This window comes from Lepidochelys kempii, chromosome 5, assembly GCF_965140265.1.
Source record: "Lepidochelys kempii isolate rLepKem1 chromosome 5, rLepKem1.hap2, whole genome shotgun sequence".
Lineage (NCBI taxonomy): Eukaryota > Metazoa > Chordata > Testudines > Cheloniidae > Lepidochelys > Lepidochelys kempii.
In genome coordinates, this window is record NC_133260.1 from 42,701,527 (window position 1) to 42,722,057 (window position 20,531).

A 20,531-nucleotide genomic window follows, 5' to 3' on the forward strand; every position below is an offset into this window, starting at 1 on the left:
CCTGATGCAGCCCAAGACCGCATTAGCTTTTTTTTCAGGGCCATATCACATTGGCAGCTGATAGTCATACTGTGATGAACCAATACTCTGAGGTCGTTCTCCTCCTCTGTTACTTCCAAGTGATGCATCCCCAGTTTATAACAAAAACTCTTGTTGTTAATCCCTAAATGCATGACCTTGCACTTTTCACTCTTAAATTTCATCCTGTTACTATTACTCCAGTGTACAAGGTCATCCAGATCTTCCTGTATGATATCCCAGTCCTTCTCTGTATTGGCAATACCTCCCAGCTTTGTGTCATCCGCAGACTTTATTAGCACATGCCCGCTTTTTGTGCCAAGGTCAGTAATAAAAAGATTAAATAAGATTGGTCCCAAAACCGATCCCTGAGGAACTCCGCTGGTAACCTCCTTGCAGCCTGACAGGTCACCTTTCAGTGTGACCCGTTGTAGTCTCCCCTTTAACCAGTTCCTTATTCACCTTTCAATTTTCATATTGATCCCCATCTTTTCTGATTTAGCTAATAGTTCCCCACGTGGAACCATATCAAATACCTTACTGATTTCGAGGTAAATTAGATCCACTGTGTTTCCTTTGTCTAAAAAATCTGTTTGGTTTGACACGATCTACCTTTTGTAAAACCATGTTGTATTTTGTCCCAATTACCACTGACCTCAATGTCCTTAACTACTTTCTCTTTCAAAATTTTTTCCCAGACCTTGCATACTAAGGATGTCAAACTAACAGGCCTGTAGTTACCCGGATCACTTTTATCCCCTTTCTTAAAAATAGGAACTATGTTAGCAATTCTCCAGTCATACAGTACAACCCCTGAGTTTACAGATTCATTACAAATTTTTGCTAATGGGCTTGCAATTTCATGTGCCAGTTCCTTTAATATTCTTGGATAAAGAATATCTCGGCCCCCCGATTTAGTCCCATTAAGCTGTTCCAGTTTGGCTTTTACCTTGGATGTGGTAATATCTACCTCCATATCCTCCTTCCCGTTTGTCGTCCTACTGTTATCCCTAAGCTCCTCATTAGCCTCATTAAAGACTGAGGCAAAGTATGTTTAGATATTGGGTCAGGCCTAGATTATCCTTAACCTCCACTCCATCCTCATTGTTTAGTGGTCTCACTACTTCTTTCTTTGTTTTCTTCTTATTTATATGGCTATGGAACCTTTTACTGTTGGTTTTAATTCCCTTTGCAAGGTCTAACTCTACATGGCTTTTGGCCTTTCTCACTTTATCCCTACATGTTCTGACCTCAGTAAGGTAGCTTTCCTTGCTAATCCTTCCAATCTTCCACTCCTTGTAGGCTTTCTGCTTTTTCTTAATCACCTCTCTGAGATGCTTGCTCATCCAGCTTGGTCTACAACTCCTGCCTATGAATTTTTTCTCCTTTCTTGGGATGCAGGCTTCTGATAGTTTCTGCAACTTTGACTTGAAGTAATTCCAGGCCTCCTCTGCCTTTAGATCCACAAGTTCTTCAGTCCAATCCACTTCCCTAACTAATTTCCTTATTTTTTTTTTAAAGTTAGCCCTTTTTAAATCAAAAACCCTAGTCACAGATCTATTTTTGTTTATCCTTCCATTTAGTTTGAACTGAATTAGCTCATGATCGCTTGAACCTAGGTTGTCCCCTACAACCATTTCTTCTATGATGTCCTCACTATTCACCACAACCAAATCTAAAATGGCATTCCCTCTAGTCGGTTCAGCAACTACTTGATGAAGGACTCCATCAGCTATCACATCCAGGAAAATCTGAGCCCTATTATTATTACTAGCACTTGTCCTCCAGTCTATATCTGTGAAGTTAGTCTCCCATGATCACACAATTCCCATTAGTATTTACTTCATTAAAAACATTAAAGAGGTCTCTATCCATATCAAACTCGGATCCCAGCGGTTTGTAGCACACCCCAAGCACTATGCCAGGCTCTAGTAGCTTTCTTCCCCAATGTGATTTTTTTGCCCAGACAGGCTCTGTCTTATCCATTCCATCACTTATTTCTTTTCAGTCTACCTCATCATTGATATACAATGCTACTCCACCACTTTTGCCTTTATTTCTGTCTTTCCTAAATAGCACATACCCTTCAGTAGTGTACAAACATCTTAATTTTTGCTGTTTGGCTTCCTCACATTCTTTACCCGATTAGGCACAGACATTCTACCGCCAGTATCACCTATTAGACTGGTATGTACACTACCCTTCCGCCTTATGTCCATTCTGCTACCCCTGGCTGTATCCTTTCTTACTTCGTTTTCTTCCCTCTCAATGTTAAATCTGGCGTGGAGATTACCTGGCCATCTCCCAACCATCTCCCCCAAATTCCTAGTTTAAAGTTCTCTTGATCAGTTGTGCCATCCTCCATCCTAGAAGTCTATTTCCCTCCTTACTCAGGTGAAGTCTATGCCAAGAGAACAGTCCTCTGTCCATGAATGCTTCCCAGTGGCCATACATCCCAAAGCCCTCCTTATAGCACCACTGCCTGAGCCATCTGTTGAGCATCATAATCTTGTCACACCTTTGTTGCCCTTCTCTAGGAACAGGGAGAATGCCACTGAAGATCACCGGAGCCTCGATTTCCTTAAGTGTCTTACCCAGCCAGGCATAGTCTCCCTTGATACGTTCCAGTGAGAATCTAGCTATATCATTTTTCCCACATGAAGGACAGTCAGTGGATTCTTTCCTGCTCCTGTTAGGATCCTCTTCAGCCACAGGTCCACATCCCATATCTTAGCACCCGGAAGACAGCACACCCTTCTGTTCTCTGGATCAGCTCTTGTTACAGGCCTGTCTGTCCTTCTCAGTAAGGAGTCCCCAATCACGTAGACCTGCCTTTTCCCGGTTATGGTGTGATTCTCCAGTCTATCCCCTGTTCCCTCTGGCTGCAAGTCCTCCTGATTCCTGTTGTCCCTTGCAATCCTCTGCAACCCATCCCGTATCCTTCTGGGGCTCGTATTTGGGGTGATCTCCATTGACTCTTGCTCCCTTCCTATAGGACTAGCTGATCTTCTCTTCTTCCTTGCCCTCTCACCTTTAATGACCCCTACTGTGCCCCTTCATTTTCCAACTCTGCAAACCTGTTCCTGAGCTCTATTTCTCTTTCACTAGCCCGTCTTTTCCTCTACCTGGTTCTCTTAGTCACATGCTTCCACTGTCCCCTTTCCTCACATAGCAGCATCCCCTCAGAGTTCTTTGGTCCTGCTTCCCATTGCAAATATGAGCTTTTCCCGTCAGCCTCCTCACGCCTTTGCTCCATCATCCGCTCAACCCCCCTCCCCCCTTCTAAACTCAACCAGAATTTCCACCTGCATCTCCAGTCCTCGGATCTTTTCTTCCATCAGCTCTATCAGGTAGCACTTCATGCAGACAAAACTCTTTTCAGGTACCCCCTCCAGGATCATGTACATGCCGCAGCTTCTACATCCAGTCATCTTCATTGTGTCTTCCACTACTTGGGTCACTACCACTGCTGCCTCTGTATCTGTCATAGCCTTCTTGCCGAGGTCCTGTTAGTCCAGGAAACCAAACCAAAACACCGCCACCCACAGCAAAACAAACCCCCAGCAAGCACCACACACTCCCTTCACTAGCCTGTTGGTTCCTTTTCCTGGCTCTTAGTCTTCCCCCCAAAGTCCCCTTACAAACGCCCACTCAAACTCCCCTGTTTACAGCTCTGTTTGCTGGCTCCTGTGCTGCTGCAGCTGTCTGTGAGGCTTTTATGTGAGGCAGTAGATGCATGGAGGTTATTTGACAATTTGCAGGGCTTTTCCTCACCTTTGCCCCCAAATCTGCAAAACTTTTGCATCTTGGAAATAAGAGTTCAGTGCTGCCCTGTTTAATGTAGGATCATTGAAAGTATTTAAAATGTTTTTTATATATATATATATATAGATTCATACATATCATATATATATATGATTAGCATATATTAATATAACATATATATGACAATTAATATTAATATATAATTAATTATTATGGATTAACATTATAGGTTTTTTTTGCTGCTTGTGGCCCAAATTTTATAGAAAAGCCACAATACGGAAGTCAGCTATCTTTAGGCTGATGTCAAATTAAATACCAATTTCACCTGAAGTTGTAAGGATATATAAAGTGTCTGCAACTGAAAAATAAAAAAGAATATTTAAATGAAATATTTGCTTATTTGTATCTACCAAACGTGTAGACAAACTTCTATGGTATGTCTTCCAAACAATATGACAGCTACTTCTGTTTACTCTGAGTGTTTTAATAAGATTTTCTAGTTTGTGGAAATGCTAGTTAATATTGACACCTCAGTGGTCATAACTGTATTTAAACTGACAGTATTTTTAATTAGTGTTCAAAGACACTTGTCTGAGTATTTTTCCTTACCATTGTTTCAAATAATGCATAAGATAATTACAATTGAAAGAGTTTTTTTGCTTTCTTTATTTGTGCATTAGACACTGCTTTGGGCTAGTGATCGCAGATGCACTCTGCCCTGAGTTACAAGGGACAGTGTGTTGCTGTTCTCTGCATTCTTCTTTTGCTGCACGAGGATTGTCATTTGCTGCTGTATAAATTACTACCACTATCTCTTCTCCTCCCTCCCCCAGTACTGGCTCAGCTGAGCTGGATAATATATGGCAGGTGAAACTAAGCCTGCACCTACTCCCAGCTGTGGGGGTGCTGGTAGTAGGAGCACAGCATTTACTTGTGTACATCCAAATGGAAGAACCATAAGGGATTAGGGAGGTCTTAATCCTTCTGCCCACTTGCTCAGCCCAAGTCACACTCTAGCCCACTTTTATAGGCCATCTTCATTGTTTGCTTAGTAACACTCCTACTACTCAGCCAGATACTGTGGATTAAAGTCAAACATTTAAAAACATTATTACTTCATCGGAGTACTATCAATACTCAGTAGAGAGAGACCATTCTTCAGACGAGATATTACACACCGTTTTGGTCTGACAATTTGATGGTTGTCCAGGTGGAAGCTAGTTTCCATGGCCCTTTCTAGGAAAAAAAAAAACCTGTGAGATGATAACCACCCATCCACCAGTTAAGGTTGTTTCAGTAGCCTAATGATCATGTAATGGGAATTTGAGGAGACTGGGGAAGAAACAAAGCTAATGACCATCAAATTAAACTGAACTAATTTGGGGCCCCAAACACTAAAATGCCTTAATCACAATCTTAAGGTTATTGTATGGTCTCACTATAGGTCAGACTTAAGGTTGTTCGGGTACCTTATCTGTACATTTCTATACTTGAACAATTTGGATTTCTTTTAAGTTTTTACCTTAACTCTGAATTTGATGAGTTTATAACATACTTGTTTTTGGATAATTACAACAACCCTATAATATATTTTAACTTAAATTACTGTCGGATATGTGCTCTCAACCTTTACTCTGTTAATGTTTTTGTCTCGAAATATAACCCAATAATGCAGCAGGTAGAGATTGCATGGAAACCGTATTGTGGCTTTTAAAAAGTCCTAGTTTTAATATAAGGTTGTTTGCTAAAAAAGTATCTGCTTTTCATCTCATATTAACAAGAAATGGTTATTTGATTTTACAATGAAGAACTAATGGTATTTTACTTGTAATTTTGGCCTAATTAATAGATGAAGTGTACTCATTTCCTAGTTGAAGTATTTCTTAATTATCATGAAAACTAATAGAAATAATAATTGTTCCAGAGAGCCTTCCTAACACTTATTTTGGTAAATTTCAGAAGTGCCTGCTAAGATGCTTGAGGTGGGATTGGTTTGTGTGTGGTTTTTACGAACACATTATCATAAATAAAAGCTGTTGATTTGTTGAACTAGTTATCAAAAGAGGGAATAATCATTACAACAAATTTATGGCTTGGTATGGTTATATTTTTAGTGAAATGCATTTGTGTTAAAGCAGGAAAGCGTAACACACCATCCCTCTTAATATTTTATTTCTAACTTGATAAAGAAGGCTAGATATACGTGTAAGATTTGACTAAAAACTCACAAATCTTAAAACGGAAAGACTGAATCTTTAATCTTTAATGTTAATTTTGTAATGTTAAGTTATCAGAATGAAGCTATTTAGAATTTTCATCATGAAACGAAAAATAGGTCAGCGAACAATTTAGTGAATAAAAAAAAAATTGCCTCATGCTAGTGTCATAATGCTGTGTCATGTGATGCATGTACAACTTGGCATCTAGACAGAAGATGACCTCCTCCTTCAGTTTAGGATTTTCATCCTGTTAGATGTCAGACCTGTGGGCCTCTGTGGGCATTTACATATTGATCAAATGTACTAGTGATTATATACAAATGCTAAAGTCTAACTAGTAAGATGGGTGAACTAGAGTGCCTGGCATTAAGTGAGGATACTGATATAATCATTACGAAAACTTGTTGGAATGAGGATAATCAATGGGACATGGTAATACTATAGTATAAAATATATAGGAATGACAGAGTCAGTCATGCTGGGTGCAGGAGTGGCACTGTGTGTGAAAGAAAGCATAGAGTCAAATAAAGTAAAAAATCTTAAATGAATCAAACTGTACCATATAATCTCTATGGCTAGAAATTCCATGCTTGAACAATAAGAGTATAGCAGTAGGAATATACTACCGACCACCTGACAGGAGGATGATGGTGATTGTGAAATGTTCAGGAAAATTAGAGAGTTTTCAAAAATAGATAACCCAGAAGTAAGGTAGTATTTCAACTATCTGTATGTCACCTCAGAAAGGGATGCAGAGAAAATTTTTGACAACATAAATGACTGCTGCTCGGAGCAGCTAGTCCTGGAACCTACAAGGGAAGAGGCAATTCCTGTTTTAGTCCTATGTGGAAAATAGGACCTGGTCCAAAAGGTGAATATAGCTAAATCGCTCAGTAATAATGACTATAATGTAATGTAATTAAATATAAAATCTTTTTGTGTCGGGGGGCATACCAAAGAAACCCACCACAGTACCATTTAACTTCAAAAAGGGGGAATTACGTAAAAATAAAGAAGCTAGTTAAACAGAAATTAAAATAAGCCACAAGGGTGAAATGCCTGAACACTTCATGGAGACTATTTAAAAACACCATAGAGACTCAAATTAAAAGACCAAATAAAAAACAGCAATAAGAGAATTGTCCCAGATTGAGGTGTCAATAGAGGAAGTTGTGAAACAATTTAAACAGTAATAAGTCACCAGGACCATATGCAGGTACCCAAGAGTTCTGAATGTTGAGTTCTAACTCAAATTAAATTGCAGAACTACTAACTGTGGTGAACTAACTAACTGAAGAAAAGGAGTACTTGTGGTACCTGAGAGATAAATTTATTTGAGCATAAGCTTTTGTGAGCTACAGCTCACTTCATCATGGATCCGATGAAGTGAGCTAAAGCTCACGAAAGCTTATGCTCAAATAAATTTGTTAGTCTCTAAGGTGCCACAAGTACTCCCTTTTTTTTTTTTTGCGGATACAGACTAACACGGCTGCTACTCTGATAACTGTGGTATGTAACCTTAAATCAGCTTCTGTATCAGATGACTGGAGGGTAGATAATGCAACACTGATCTTTAAAAAAGGCTCTGGAGGCAATCCTAGCAGTTACAGCCTGGTAGGAGGATTAACTTCACTACCAGGCAGATTGGTTGAAACTATTAGTAAAGAACAGAATTATCAGACACATGGATGAACATGATATGTTGGGGAAAAGTCTACATGGCTTTTGTAAAGAGAAATCATGCCTCACCAATGTATTAGAATTATTTGAGGATGTCAACAAGTATGTGGACAAGGGTGAACGAGTGTTCTTGGACTTTGAGATACCCTTTGACTATGTCCTTGACCAAAGGCTCTTAAGCAAAGTAGGCAGTCCTGAGATAAGAAGTAAGGTCCTGTCATGGATCAGTAACTGGTTAAAAGATGGAAATAAAGGTAGGAATAAATGGTCAGTTTTCACAATGGGAAGAGGCAAATATCAGAGTCCAACAAGGATATTTATTGGGACCAGTGCTATTCAACATATATTCATAAACGATCTGGAAAAAGGGGTAAACAGTTAAATTAATTAATTAAATTATTAATTAATCAAGATAGTTAAGTCCAAAGCTGACTGCAAAGAATTACAAAAGAATCTCACTAAACTGGGTGACCAGGCAGCAAAATGGCAGATGAAATTTAACATTGATAAATGTAAAGTAGTGCACATCGGAAAACATAATCCCACTTATATATACAAAATGACAGGAACTAAATTAGTCATCACTCAAGAAAGAGAGATGAGGCCATGTCTACACTACAAAGTTATGTTGACCTAAGTTACGCTGGCATACAGCCACTGGAGTTATTAAATCGTTTGTGTGCATGGCAGTTGGGTCCTTTTTATTGGCAGTGCACATCCTCACCAGGAGCACTTTTATTGATGCAGAATGCAGTGCTCCATGGATAGTATCCACTATCCAAATCACCACCTTCCAGTGCAGGGTCTCTTGGGAAGTTCTTGCAATGCCTGATGAGGCTGAAATGAGTTGTACAGGGGTGACTGGGCACATACAGTCAACTTCCCATAATATAGTGTTCTCTTGCCCATAATTTCATCTGTAGACCATAATATTGCATTCCTTCTTTACAAAAACCCACAAACTCATGAGTCCTTCCTTGCCGTCTGCCATCTCTGACGGAAGCGTGGAGCCTGTACAGCCCTGCACTATTGTCATGAGCATTGTAAGCTTCAGGTGCCTGATCCTGCAGTGTTTGTGGAGCTGTAAGAAGACCCACAGGGAACAAGACGATACCTTGGAAGCTAGATTGAAAGAAACGATTCAAGATTATTGGTGGCATTCATAGAGCAGCTGAAGGTGGTGGAGTACCAGTTCTGGGCCCGAGGAACAAGCACTGACTGGTGGGATTGCATTGTTATGAAGGTTTTGGATGATGAGCAGAGGCTGCAGAATTTTTGGATGCAGAAGGCCACATTCCTGGATCTGTGTGCAGAACTTGCCGAAGCCCTCCAGGGTAGAGACACCAAAATTAGAGATGCACTGACCATGAAGTGATTGGCAATTGCAATGTGGAAACTTACAATGCCAGATTGCTACCAGTCAGTCAGGAATCATTTTGGAATCAGGAAATCCACCTTAGGGGCAAATATGCAGGGCAATTAATCACATCCTACTATGCAGGACTGTGACTCTGGGCCAGGTGCAGGACATTGTGGATGGTTTTGTAGCAATGGGGTTTCTGATCTGCATTAGGGAAATAGATGGCTCACACAGCTCTATTTTAGCATCAGACCACCTTGCCACAGAGTACATCAACATAAAGGGCTATTTTTTTATGGTAGTGCAAGTGCTGGTGGATTGCTGGGCATGCTTTACTGACATCACTGTGGACTGGTCCGGGCAGGTGCATGACCCGTGAATCTTTAAGAACACAAGACTGTTCAGAAAGCTGTAAGCAGGGACTTTATTTCCTGGCAGGAGGATTACCATTGAGGATGTTGAAATGCCAGTAATGGTCCTGGGAGACCCAGCCTACCCCTGGCTCATAAAGCCATACACCATTCACCTCGACAGCACCAAGGGGCAATTCAGCTACAGGCTGAACAGATGCAGAATGACAATTGAATGTGCTTTTGGGCGTTTGAAGGGTCCCTGGCATTGTTTACTCACAAGATTAGACTTCAGGGGAAAAAAAATCCCAATGATTATAGCTGTCTGCTCTGTCCTGCATAATATCTGTGAAGCAAAGCGGGGAAAAAATTCTGCCGGGGTGGAGGTGGAGTGGCTGTCTGCTGAATTTGAACAACCAGATACCAGGGCTATAAGAAGAGTTTGGCTTGGAGCTATACAGTTCAGGGAGGTTTTGAAAGACCATTTTAATAGTGAGCCAGAGTGATTTGTGTTGCTGTACTGTGCTCTACCTGGGCTTTCTCTTTTGTGGTCCAGAATGAGACTTCTAGTGATTGCTGTATATGTAGGAATATAGCATTGTCAGTGCACCTATTAATATTGTTTGTGAATGATGATGTTATAGGTTCTGTGACACAGTGCAGTAAGAGGAAATTGCTGTCAGACCTGCTCATTGCCATCCAGCATATGTTGTGAACTAATAAAGATACATTATATTTCAAAAAATAGAATTTTATTCTGTAACATGAACCAGTGAATTAAATAAAACACTTAGAACTTAATAAAACTTAATAGATTAAGGGAACAACTTATGAAAGGGAAAGAACAGTCATTTCCATTTCAGGTATAAATACGCCAATCATGTCTTTCACAGGTCAGTGTATGTGAAGCTGTTGTTTTCTTTAATGTCCCCCTGGGTGGAGTAGTAAGGGTAGTGCACTGACCCCTGATGCCACGTGGAATGTTTTAGGGTGGTACCAATATAGAGTTCTCTATGGGCTGCAGAGGGAGGCAAGCACAGGATTGTTGAACCTGCAGGTCCACCAGAGAATCCAGCATCTCTGTTTGCTCTCTGAGATGTGCAAGCATCTCTTACTGCATGTGTCTCTCCTTTTTTTGTGCCTTTATCCTCTCTGCTCTATCCTTGCCCATGCTGTCTGCAAGGATGATCCTTCAGGCCCTGTGCTCATTTCCTGGTGCACCACTGGCTTGTAGGATCTCCTGACATGTTATCCCGAGTCCTCTTCTTTCTCCTTCTTATCTGGGTCAGGCGTTTTGCAAGTGTGGAGGGATAGACCCTGAAGGCCACAGTGGCAACAGCTGTAGATACAACACACACAGTAACCATTGTCCTTGTATTCATGATGGAAATCGAATCTTAAAATGCTGAACTCACTCCCCTTGCTCTCCAAAAGTTGTAAGCACTACATTCTCACTTTTGCTTGGGAGTCATGATCAGTATGGCCTTCTGGGGTTTGGGACATGAGGCGGGAATAGCTCGCTTGTGTGATTCTAGTTGTATTGGGCAATGGAACTGAATTCTGGCCTAGGGAAAAATGGAAAGTCCTGCTGTTCACTGAGCTGGTCCATTGTTATGGGCATACATGTATTAATGGTCCGGTAGAGTCTGCAGGATACCAGTACTGTGCTTTGTCAACAACAAACTTGGCCGGGTGCCTTCATCCCTTAACAAATCTTGTGGTCGTTGGGCAGTTCACTCGAGGTCTGCTGTGCCAGCTGTCTGTGCAGGGCTGGGGTGGCACACAGAGGAAACACATGCAGCCAAACATCACAACAACTACTTTATTGATTTTGTTAATGTTATCAATATTTTTAAATGTATTTTGATGTTAGTATTTTATTTACTAATCTGTCTGCTAAAATTGTCCCATCACTATAGTTTCTGAGAATAACCCAAGTATCTTAAAATAAGTGGAGTTCTAAGTTGCACTAGCTGTTTAAGGGACCATTTGACAGTTGTGTATGTCTGGAACCCATTATGCTGTGCCTAGTCCATTCTATGTCTGAGATGCTCCTTGTGCTGGGGGGCATGTGCGAAGGGAGAGACAGGATTTCGTAACACTGACTTGATTTCTGCTTATTTCATTGACTATGCAAAAGTGTTGGCTATATCGGATGATATCTATCTTCAGAGAACACTTGCAGACATGGGGATTCCAAAGCATTTCATTGAATTAATTTTAAATCTCTACCACGATCAGACACAGCACTGTGTGAACAGGAACAGGTGGCAATGAGTGTTTTTTCACTGGACAGGGTGTGAGACAAGGGTGTACTCTGTCCCGAAGCCTTTTCAAGGTGTGGGCAGGGTATGAGACAAGCTGTGGAGGGCTGTAACAAAATGGAAGGATCTGGGGTTTTTATTGGTAGATGCCTCTTAACTGCCCTCAGATATGCTGTAGCTCTTTGCTACAATGACTGATGCAATGCAACAAATGTTGGAGTCTATTAAAAACAATTAGTAAGGAATATGGACTGAATATGGCAAAAATCAAAATGCATGGGTATTGACAGGATTAACAAAAATGCAAGCAGACCTCATGTTGCCGAACTAGGTAGTAGATAGGGTCCTACATATCCGACCAGCGGGGCTGTTCCAAAGAAATTAGAAGAAGACTAGGAATAGGTTGCTTACAAAAGTTTGGAAAAACCACGCCATCTCAAAACGTGCAAAGGTTCGCCTGGTGAAAAGCTTAATTTTTTCCATAGTGACTTGTGGATGTGAATTGTGGAAAATAAATGCTGCTGACAAGATGAAAAATTAAGCTTTTGAGATGTGATGGTGGCAGCAAAGGTTCTTGCGAATCTCCTGGTTCTGAGCCTCCCTCCTTTCCCCAAAATATTAGTTGGCAATATTATTTATTTATAATATTAGAAATCAGCAGGTGCAAGTTTGTGTACTTTAGTCACATGAGGCATATAGATGGAAATAACTTCAAGAAAGTTAGGGAAGGAAAGGTGGTGGTCATTGTAGTACAGGGCAAGGAAATGGATAGATGGCTGTGTGCTTGAAGTTAACAATAGATCAAGAAGGCATCTGAAAATTCTGCTATGATATCACCAATATTCAGACATGAATAAATGGATTTTTACTTTTCTGTATTCCAATCCCTGTACACTGATTAGGCAAAGAGATTATCTTTTTTATTTTGATTTAAATGACAAAAAAGATGACTATACAAAGCCCTATTGTAATACTGCTGGAGTTTTGTTGTCGTATTAATTATTTAGTAAGGAACTCTGACAGCCTGCCATCTACAAAAGGCTGCTTTTCCACCCTTTTATGATAGATGGAAATTCAGGCACTATAATAGTACTAACACTCATGCATGAGTTAAATAAAATTTGGAATGTAAGGCACCCCCACAAAATGAGTTCCAGATGAGCAAAGTATAATTTGGAATATGTAGCAGACTAGATACTCACAGAATCAAATTTGTAACTGCATAAATTCAAAGGTGGAACATAGATTGCAGTTACCTTTTGCACTGCCAAAAAAAAAAAAATTCATTGTTTTCCATCAAAATCTTTTTCCTATTGCCTATTCATTTACTTTTAAGAAGTAAAACCAATGTTTAATGGCTTTTTTCTTAAAAATCTGTGTTTTGAAGCTTTCCAGACTGTGGGTGAAATTGCAGAAAATGAATAGAATTCCTGTGTCTGAGCACCTTTTTAAAAGTGTTTCTTTATAGTGCAATTTTTAGTGGCAGTCACGTTTGTAGTTGGATCAATTTACAGAAACCATACTGATTCGTTATCTATGTCCTACTTTTTGAATGAGGGTGCAGAATCAGAGAAATGTACGGCTGGAAGGGACCTTAAGGTCATTTTGTCATGCCAACAGATATTTGTCTAACCTGTTCTTTAAAACCTCCAGTGATGGAGATTCCACAACCTCCTTTGGAAGCCCAATCCAATACTTAACCATCCTTATAGTTAGAAAGGTTTTCCTAATATGAAATATAAAAGCACCTCTTAAAAGAAATGTCTACTTAATTTTCTAGGAACTAAAGCATAATGCTCCTGAGAAAGTGAAACTTTGCTGTAAGAAGTGGAGGTTTCAGTTTGATACTCTTTTTCTCTTTTTTTAAAAAAAAAGTAAAAATTTATAGCCTGATTTTCACCACTGCCAAGCAGCCACAGTATCCTTTTCTTCAATGGAAGTTGCAGGTGCTCTGCAGTCCTTAAAATGTAATAATTCTAAACTTTGCGTCTAATAAGCTGTTGAGGTAAAAAATAATATATTAGTTTCTCAAAGTGTAAAGATATTTCAGAAACCTCATTTTTGTTTACAGTGCCTGAAAATGACAACAAAGCGGAACTTGTTTGTGCGGTTGGTGCCATGCCGCTGTCTGCGTGGAGAAGAAGAAACTGTCACTGCACTTGATTATTCTCACTGCAGCCTGGAACAAGTGCCGAAAGAGATATTTACCTTTGAAAAGACCTTGGAAGAACTCTATTTAGATGCAAATCAGATTGAGGAGCTTCCAAAGGTATGGTGTTTGGGGTTTGTTTTTTTGTGAGGTGTATTAACCTTATTACTTTACTACATCTATATTATACAGCAGTGGAATAATAATTCTAAAAGTCTTTTGTCATTGAGGGCCCTCGTAGGTGACCAACTTCCATTTTCAACTCACCAGTTTAAACGTCTTAATATGTTACTGAAGACTTTGTTGCTTTTGCTTCTTTTCATCTTCATCACCAGTATATGGAAAATTTGATCATTATCCTGCCTGAATCATTGTTGAATATTTACTTTGCTAGGCTCTTTAAAAGTTGACAGTTTTTCACATTGATAGCTTTTGTAACCATTGGAAGTCCAAGCAATTGAAACCAATGAGGACGTTATTCAGTTTCTTGTTTACCCCAAATAGGGTGGTAGTAGCAGCTTACAGTTAATTAAGCCCACTGGATGTCAGTGGGAGCAGTTAAGCCAACACTACTACTAATACTACTACTAAGAGCTTGTCTACCCTTACTGGGGGATTGACGAGCAGCAATCGATGCATTGGCGGTCGATTTAGCGGGTCTAGTGAAGCTCTCCTGTCGACTCCTGCGTGCGTAAGTAGATCTAAGCTATGCCAATTTGAGTTACGCTATTCACGTAAGTCAAATTGCATAGCTTAGATCGAATTTCCCCTGTAGTGTAGACAAGGCCTAAGTCAAGATATTGTTTGTTTTGTCAACTGTCCAAACTGAGAATTCTCTACCTTTTCAGTAGGAATAGATGTTAATAGCAACTTGATGTTCTACAGGTCTTAAAAAGGCCAGAAGTGACCGTTTTATGATGATGTCGTCCAACTTCCTGTATATCACAGGCTATAGAATGTCTCCAAAATAATTTCTAGAGCATATCTTTTAGAAAAACATCCAATCTTGATTTTTTTTAAAAATTGTTAGTGATGGAGAATCCACATAACCCTTGGTAAATTGTTCCAGTGGTTATTTACTCTCACTGTTTAAAAATGCATGCTCCATTTCTAGTCTAAATTTGTCTAGCTTCAACTTCCTGCTGTTGGATGGTGTTATACCTTTCTCTGCTAGATTGAAGAACCCATTATTAAATATGGGGGAAGACCATGTGACATAGTGATCTAATGAATACATTTATAGATTCAAAAGGGACCAGTATATCACAGGCAGTTAAATTCACTCAGGTACCCCCTGTATTACAGCCAATAACTTTGTTCTTGACTAATGCATATCTTCCAAAAGGTCTTTATTTTTGAAGACTTAAGAGATGGAAAATCTACCACTTCCCTTGGTAGTTTGCTCCAGTGGTTAGTCATGTTCACTGTTTAAAAATGTGTGCCTTATTTCCAGTTTAAATATGTCTGGGTTCAGCTTTCAGACATTGGTTCTTGATAAGTCTTTGTCTGCTAGATTGAAGAGCTCTTTAGTACCAGGTATTTTGTCCCTGTGAAGGTACACTGTAATCAAGTTTCCTTTCAATCTTTTTTTATAAGGTAAACAAATTAAGCTCTTTGTAAGATTAAACTCTTGACGCTCTCACTATAAGGCATTTTCTTCAGCTCTCAAATAATTTTTATGGCTCTTCTCAGCACCCTCTGAGTTTTTCCAATATGTGGATACCAGAATTGTATACAGTATTCCAGTATCTGTCTCACTAATGTGAACTGTGAATCATAGACTCAAATATTGAGAAAGGGAAAGGTAGAAGGAGACTTAGGAGGATTAAAAATAAATATTTAAATAAAAATATGTCCCCAAGGAACTGACATAACTTAAGTTAGAAAAATTTCTTGGTAGCTGCATTGCATGTCTTCCAGCTAAAGAGAGAACCCGCAGAGTTAGAACCAATTTTTCAAGCTAGGCACGCTTCTGCCTACATCAAGCTTACTCAATCTTTCAAGGCTGTAACAGACATCTGCCTAAGATAACCTCCCAAAGCTAGATTGATGTGTAAAATTTGAAAGTCACTTATGCTCCTAAGTGCTTAAATTACGTGAAAGCTCCCAAGTTTAAAAAAGTATCCTAAATTTTTAGGACTAGAGTAGGTTTTATCTACCATAGCTCCTTCCCCAGTAGGCTTTGACCAATGAGCCATATCCACTTGATTCAAAATGGAGTCTTCCAGCTAACACTAAACACTGAAGCTTCCTAAAGCTGCAAAACACCTCAATTACTAGTACAGCTTCCTGGAGGTAAATCTGTTAGAGGAAAGGATCAATCATTCCTGCACAAGCATATCTTTTAGTTGGATTCTACCTTCCTATTTTCCTTGCAACTTAAAGGACAGTTAGCCATATAGTTTTTACACCAGCCAACTCTAATTGGCTCCACACTCCCAGTGATGGACCACTGTATCAGAATACAGAAGATGAAAAAACAAAATTTTAAAACTTTTCACTTTTGTAAACCTCTTCCCCACTGCCTGTGCCATATGTTTTTCATTCTTTTCACATGAATAATTAGATAAATTTAGTATGATTTTTAAAATCTATATAACTGTTTGCATGCAGGGGTACGTTTTTGAGCACATTGTCTTGCTGGAAATAGTAAGAAAAAAGAATGGCTCCAAAAGATGTATGCCAACCAAAGCACCTATCCAGTACATAACCCAAGGAAATCCAACTAATGAAAGCACTGATGGTGCAAGCTAGTAACAGGTCCATATTTCTGAAGAAAAGGTACTGTGTCACTACACAGACTAGAGTTATTCTCTTGAATAATTTATCGTCCAAACTTTTATGGTTTGGGTGTTATGTGAATATCAAATTCCTGGGACTTGTTCCATGGTTTGTGGTTGAAATAATGGTTTATTATGTGAGCAATGCAATCCAGTGACTTCTCACTCATATTCATGGCAGTTGTTGTGGCAGTCACTAAAAAGTTAAAGTAAATCTTATCTATTCCAACCACATTCTCACTGTTTGGCCAGTTCTTCCTCAGAATTCTGTTTGAACATAAGTCGGGGGAAATGTTGCAAAAGAGATCATGATAATGAGTTGTGACTTACTCAAGATTATCAGGAACCAAATCTTCAACACCAGTGTTATGCACTACTTAATGACAGATGACAGTATTAATCTTTTGGAGGAATTACTGTCCATGGACAATGAATTATCTCTGGCCTACCTGTCCTCTCCTATTTGCTATCGAAACATTGACCCTTGCCTCTGATCCTCAGATTGTCTTGGCTGCCCGTTTGTAAAGTTTTCCAACAGGCATTGTCATGCTTTCTCCCATGTGGGAAGAACTCCCCATAAATACGTACGAAAACACTTGGTAGTCCTTTAGATCCTTCCTTAAAACTCTGCTGTGATATGTACAAAAACCTTGACAGTGTTTCGGCAGCCAGAGTGCTGTGACCACCACTTAATATGCTGGTCAGCATCATTCCTTTCTTTCCTTGTGCTTTCCCCCTCAACTTTATCTCTATTCACCAGCTGTCTCTTGTCTTTTATAGTTCGATCGTAAGCACTTTGGGGTAGGGGCCATCTTTTCATTATATGTTTTGTACAGTGCCTAGCAAAATGGGACTCTGGCTCTAGTCACTACTCCAATACAAATAATTTTTGTTAATATTGTTGTTAATATTTACAGATGCCATTGGCTGTCTATTCTCAAATTAACCCATGCATATATATGCACAGTCAGACTATCCTGCTCGTCTTAATAACTTCAAAATGTTAGTCATTTTCTCCCCTCCCCCCCCCACTCTGTTAAACTTCTTTAGTATTGCCTTTTAAGGCAGGGGAAAATAAGGAGGCTTCATAATTTAGATTTATTTTAAATATATTCAATTTAGATGAACTTCATCCCTTTGTAAAAAATTAACACCACCTGTGTGGGTGTTAAAGCTTGTGTTCCAAAATGTGTGGTTTTAAATGCAGACTTCAGTTGTATTTATTTGTGGAAGCACATGTAATTGCTGTAGAAGAGGGGAATGTTGTTGCTGTTTAGTGCTTTTATTTTTGGAACTCTAGTCTTATCAGCACTAGTAGAGAGTGCAGCCTGCTAATTTTGCAGACCTTGATGTTATTCATAGAGAGAGACCACAAGCACAGTTTGGTGACAGAGGTGCTTGGCCAGATTTATTGCCCTTAAGGCACAGTTTTAACAAGCTGCACAACTTGCCATATTCATTAACACATGAGTGCACTATGGCAAGGAGCAGCTCAGTTATCAGGAATTTTTGCTATCCCCTCAGCGACACAAAGGGTTCAGGTGAGATACCCTGACATTTATAGACTGAGGTAAACAACTTAGGTGCCACTTTGTGTTTCTGTGTTTATCTCCACTTGTTTCTGATATCTTGGACAAAACATTTATATTTATTCATCTTATTTTGTACTAGATTGGGGTATATTTGTACTAGCCTTCTAAAATATATTTATGTAAATATTTAATGTCTAGTACACTAGCAACAACTTGGCCAAGTGTATGTAACAAACAGTGAACTTGTAAGCATTTACTTTAATACGTGGCCTGACTGCTTTACAGCCTCTGATGCAGGCCTCAAATTTTGCACCAGAGCCAGTGCTCCAGTCACGCGCGCGCCCCCTCTCTCTCTCTCTTTCTCTCTCTCTCCTACATTTGCTTCTGCTTTTTTATTTATAGATTTGAGAATTGTCAGGCATTTTGACTCTGAAAAGTGGATGTTAGTATTCCTCATTACTACATATTAGCTCTAGTTAATGAATTCTGAAGCATTGGAAGGCGTTTGTAGAGAGCATCTAATATAAGCGTTTGCCACACTTTGCTGGCTCTGGACAGTTACAGCTTTTCACTGATGCACATTTTGTAATTCAGTATTTCACAAATATTCTGATTTTCTAGTGAGACGGTCAGAAGTTAAAAAGAATTAAAAACAAAAGACATATAAAGAAAATGGAAAGATGCTCAGTCACCTTTTTCTTTGTTTCGATAGCAACTTTTTAACTGTCAATCCCTGCACAAGCTGAGTTTGCCAGACAATGATCTAACAACATTGCCAGCATCCATTGCAAATCTCATTAATCTCAGGGAACTGGATGTCAGCAAGAATGGTAAGTTATTTTATTTGTTGTTACGTTTTAGAGGAGCGAAAGGGCAAAACAGTATGAATATACAGAATCCCAGAGGCAACTATTATTACTTTCATAAAACACTTGTCTTAATATTAAATATAAATCACCAACCTAAGTGACCGTCAAACTTACTGTATGGAAAAACATGTTGATTGTAATGTGTCTGTGTGACATTTGTTGTTTTCAGAGGTATCAAAAATAAAATAAACTGTTTAGTTTGAAGTTCAGTACAAAAAAAAATTGATAGGGGAATGAAATAGACACCGATCCTGCAAACTTAAACATACCCATACCTAAACTGCACTACCTTGAGTTGGCCCATTTATTTTAAGTGGCCTAGTTGCAAAGCATATGCATAATTGTTTATAGGATCGGGGCTGTAAGTAGCAGTCTGAAGTCTGAAATATTGAGATCCAAGTTTTGTGAGTGGTAACAGGCAGAGAATAACCAGGAGCTCGTAATAATGATAGTTATTGGTTTACTGTATATTGTTTCAGCAGTGGATTCCATTTGCTGAATCCAAATATAAATGATTTATTTTGCTTAATACTAATAAAATTAACTGCTGAACACAGCTAATACTTAGTGTAATAGGAAAGTCAGAAATTTGAATGTTCTTGATTGAATTTTTGGTTTTTAAAATATTTATTTTAAGGTTTTGTTTTTTTGTTTATCAAATTGGTAGTTGTGGGCTAACAGGAGCAAATTCAAACATTTCATATTGTCAGGGCCGGATTAACGCAGGGGCTTTAGAGGCTGCAGCCTAGGGCCCCAGGCTAAGGCGGGCCCCGGTGCAGCAGGGCTCAGGCAGGCTGCCTGCATGCCGTGGCCCCACGCTCTCCTGGAAGTGGTTGACTGCTGGCATGTCTCTGTGGCCCCTGGCAGGGGAGGCAGCTACGCGCACTGCCCCAGCACCGTCCCCACAGCTCCCATTGGCTGGGAACCGACCAATGGGAGTTATGCTTGCAGGCACGGGTAGCACAGAGACACACTGCCCCCTCCCCCCAGGGGCGCGCAGAGATGTGCCAGCAGCCGGCCGCTTCTGAGAGTGACGTGGGGTTATGGCAGGTAGATAGGTAGGCTGCCTGCCTGCCTGCCTAAGCCCTGCTGCGCCGCCTGGCGGGAGCTGCCTGTGATAAGCACTTCCCGGCCAGAGCCTGCACCTCGCACTCCCTCCTGCACCCCATCCCCCAGGTCCGAATCCCCTCCTGCACCCAAACTCCCTCCCAGAGCCTGCACCCCTCACCCTCTCCTGCACCCCAACACTCTGCCCCAGCCTGGAGCCCCCTCCTGCACCCAAACTCCCTCCCAGAAAGAAACTAATATAACAGCTGTTCTAAGGTAAGAAGTAGGCTATTTTGAATTAACTTAACTATATTCTACATGTTTTAAGACTGAAATGTAACCACAGAATGGCTTTGTTAATTAAAAGGCAAGTTTAGTATAGTGTTAATAGCCTCGATGCCATAATTGTGGTGATTTTGTTTTAAATTAGGAAAAAGACTTGTATATAGGGGCCCCATAAAATCTTATAGGCCTGGGCTCACAGGAGAGTTAATCTGG

The 20,531-nt window shown here is 39.8% G+C and overlaps 1 protein-coding gene across 12 annotated transcripts in view; it reads left to right on the plus strand.

Annotated features, from left to right (window-relative positions):
• ERBIN (erbb2 interacting protein) overlaps window positions 1–20,531 on the plus strand; it is a 224,729-nt gene that overhangs the window by 81,686 nt on the left and 122,512 nt on the right. For 9 of the 12 annotated variants that reach the window (XR_012158901.1, XR_012158902.1, XM_073344084.1 and 6 more), the window contains 2 exons: window positions 13,728–13,925; window positions 18,830–18,947. Coding sequence is in view for 8 of the 12 variants with exons in the window: in XM_073344084.1 (XP_073200185.1) it covers window positions 13,737–13,925; window positions 18,830–18,947 (307 nt within the window). In the remaining 4 variants the exon portion in view is untranslated. Of the gene's footprint in view, window positions 1–4,996; window positions 6,874–13,727; window positions 13,926–18,829; window positions 18,948–20,531 lie in introns of those variants that run through there. The other 3 variants (XM_073344091.1, XM_073344093.1, XM_073344094.1) reach the window with 3 other exon arrangements.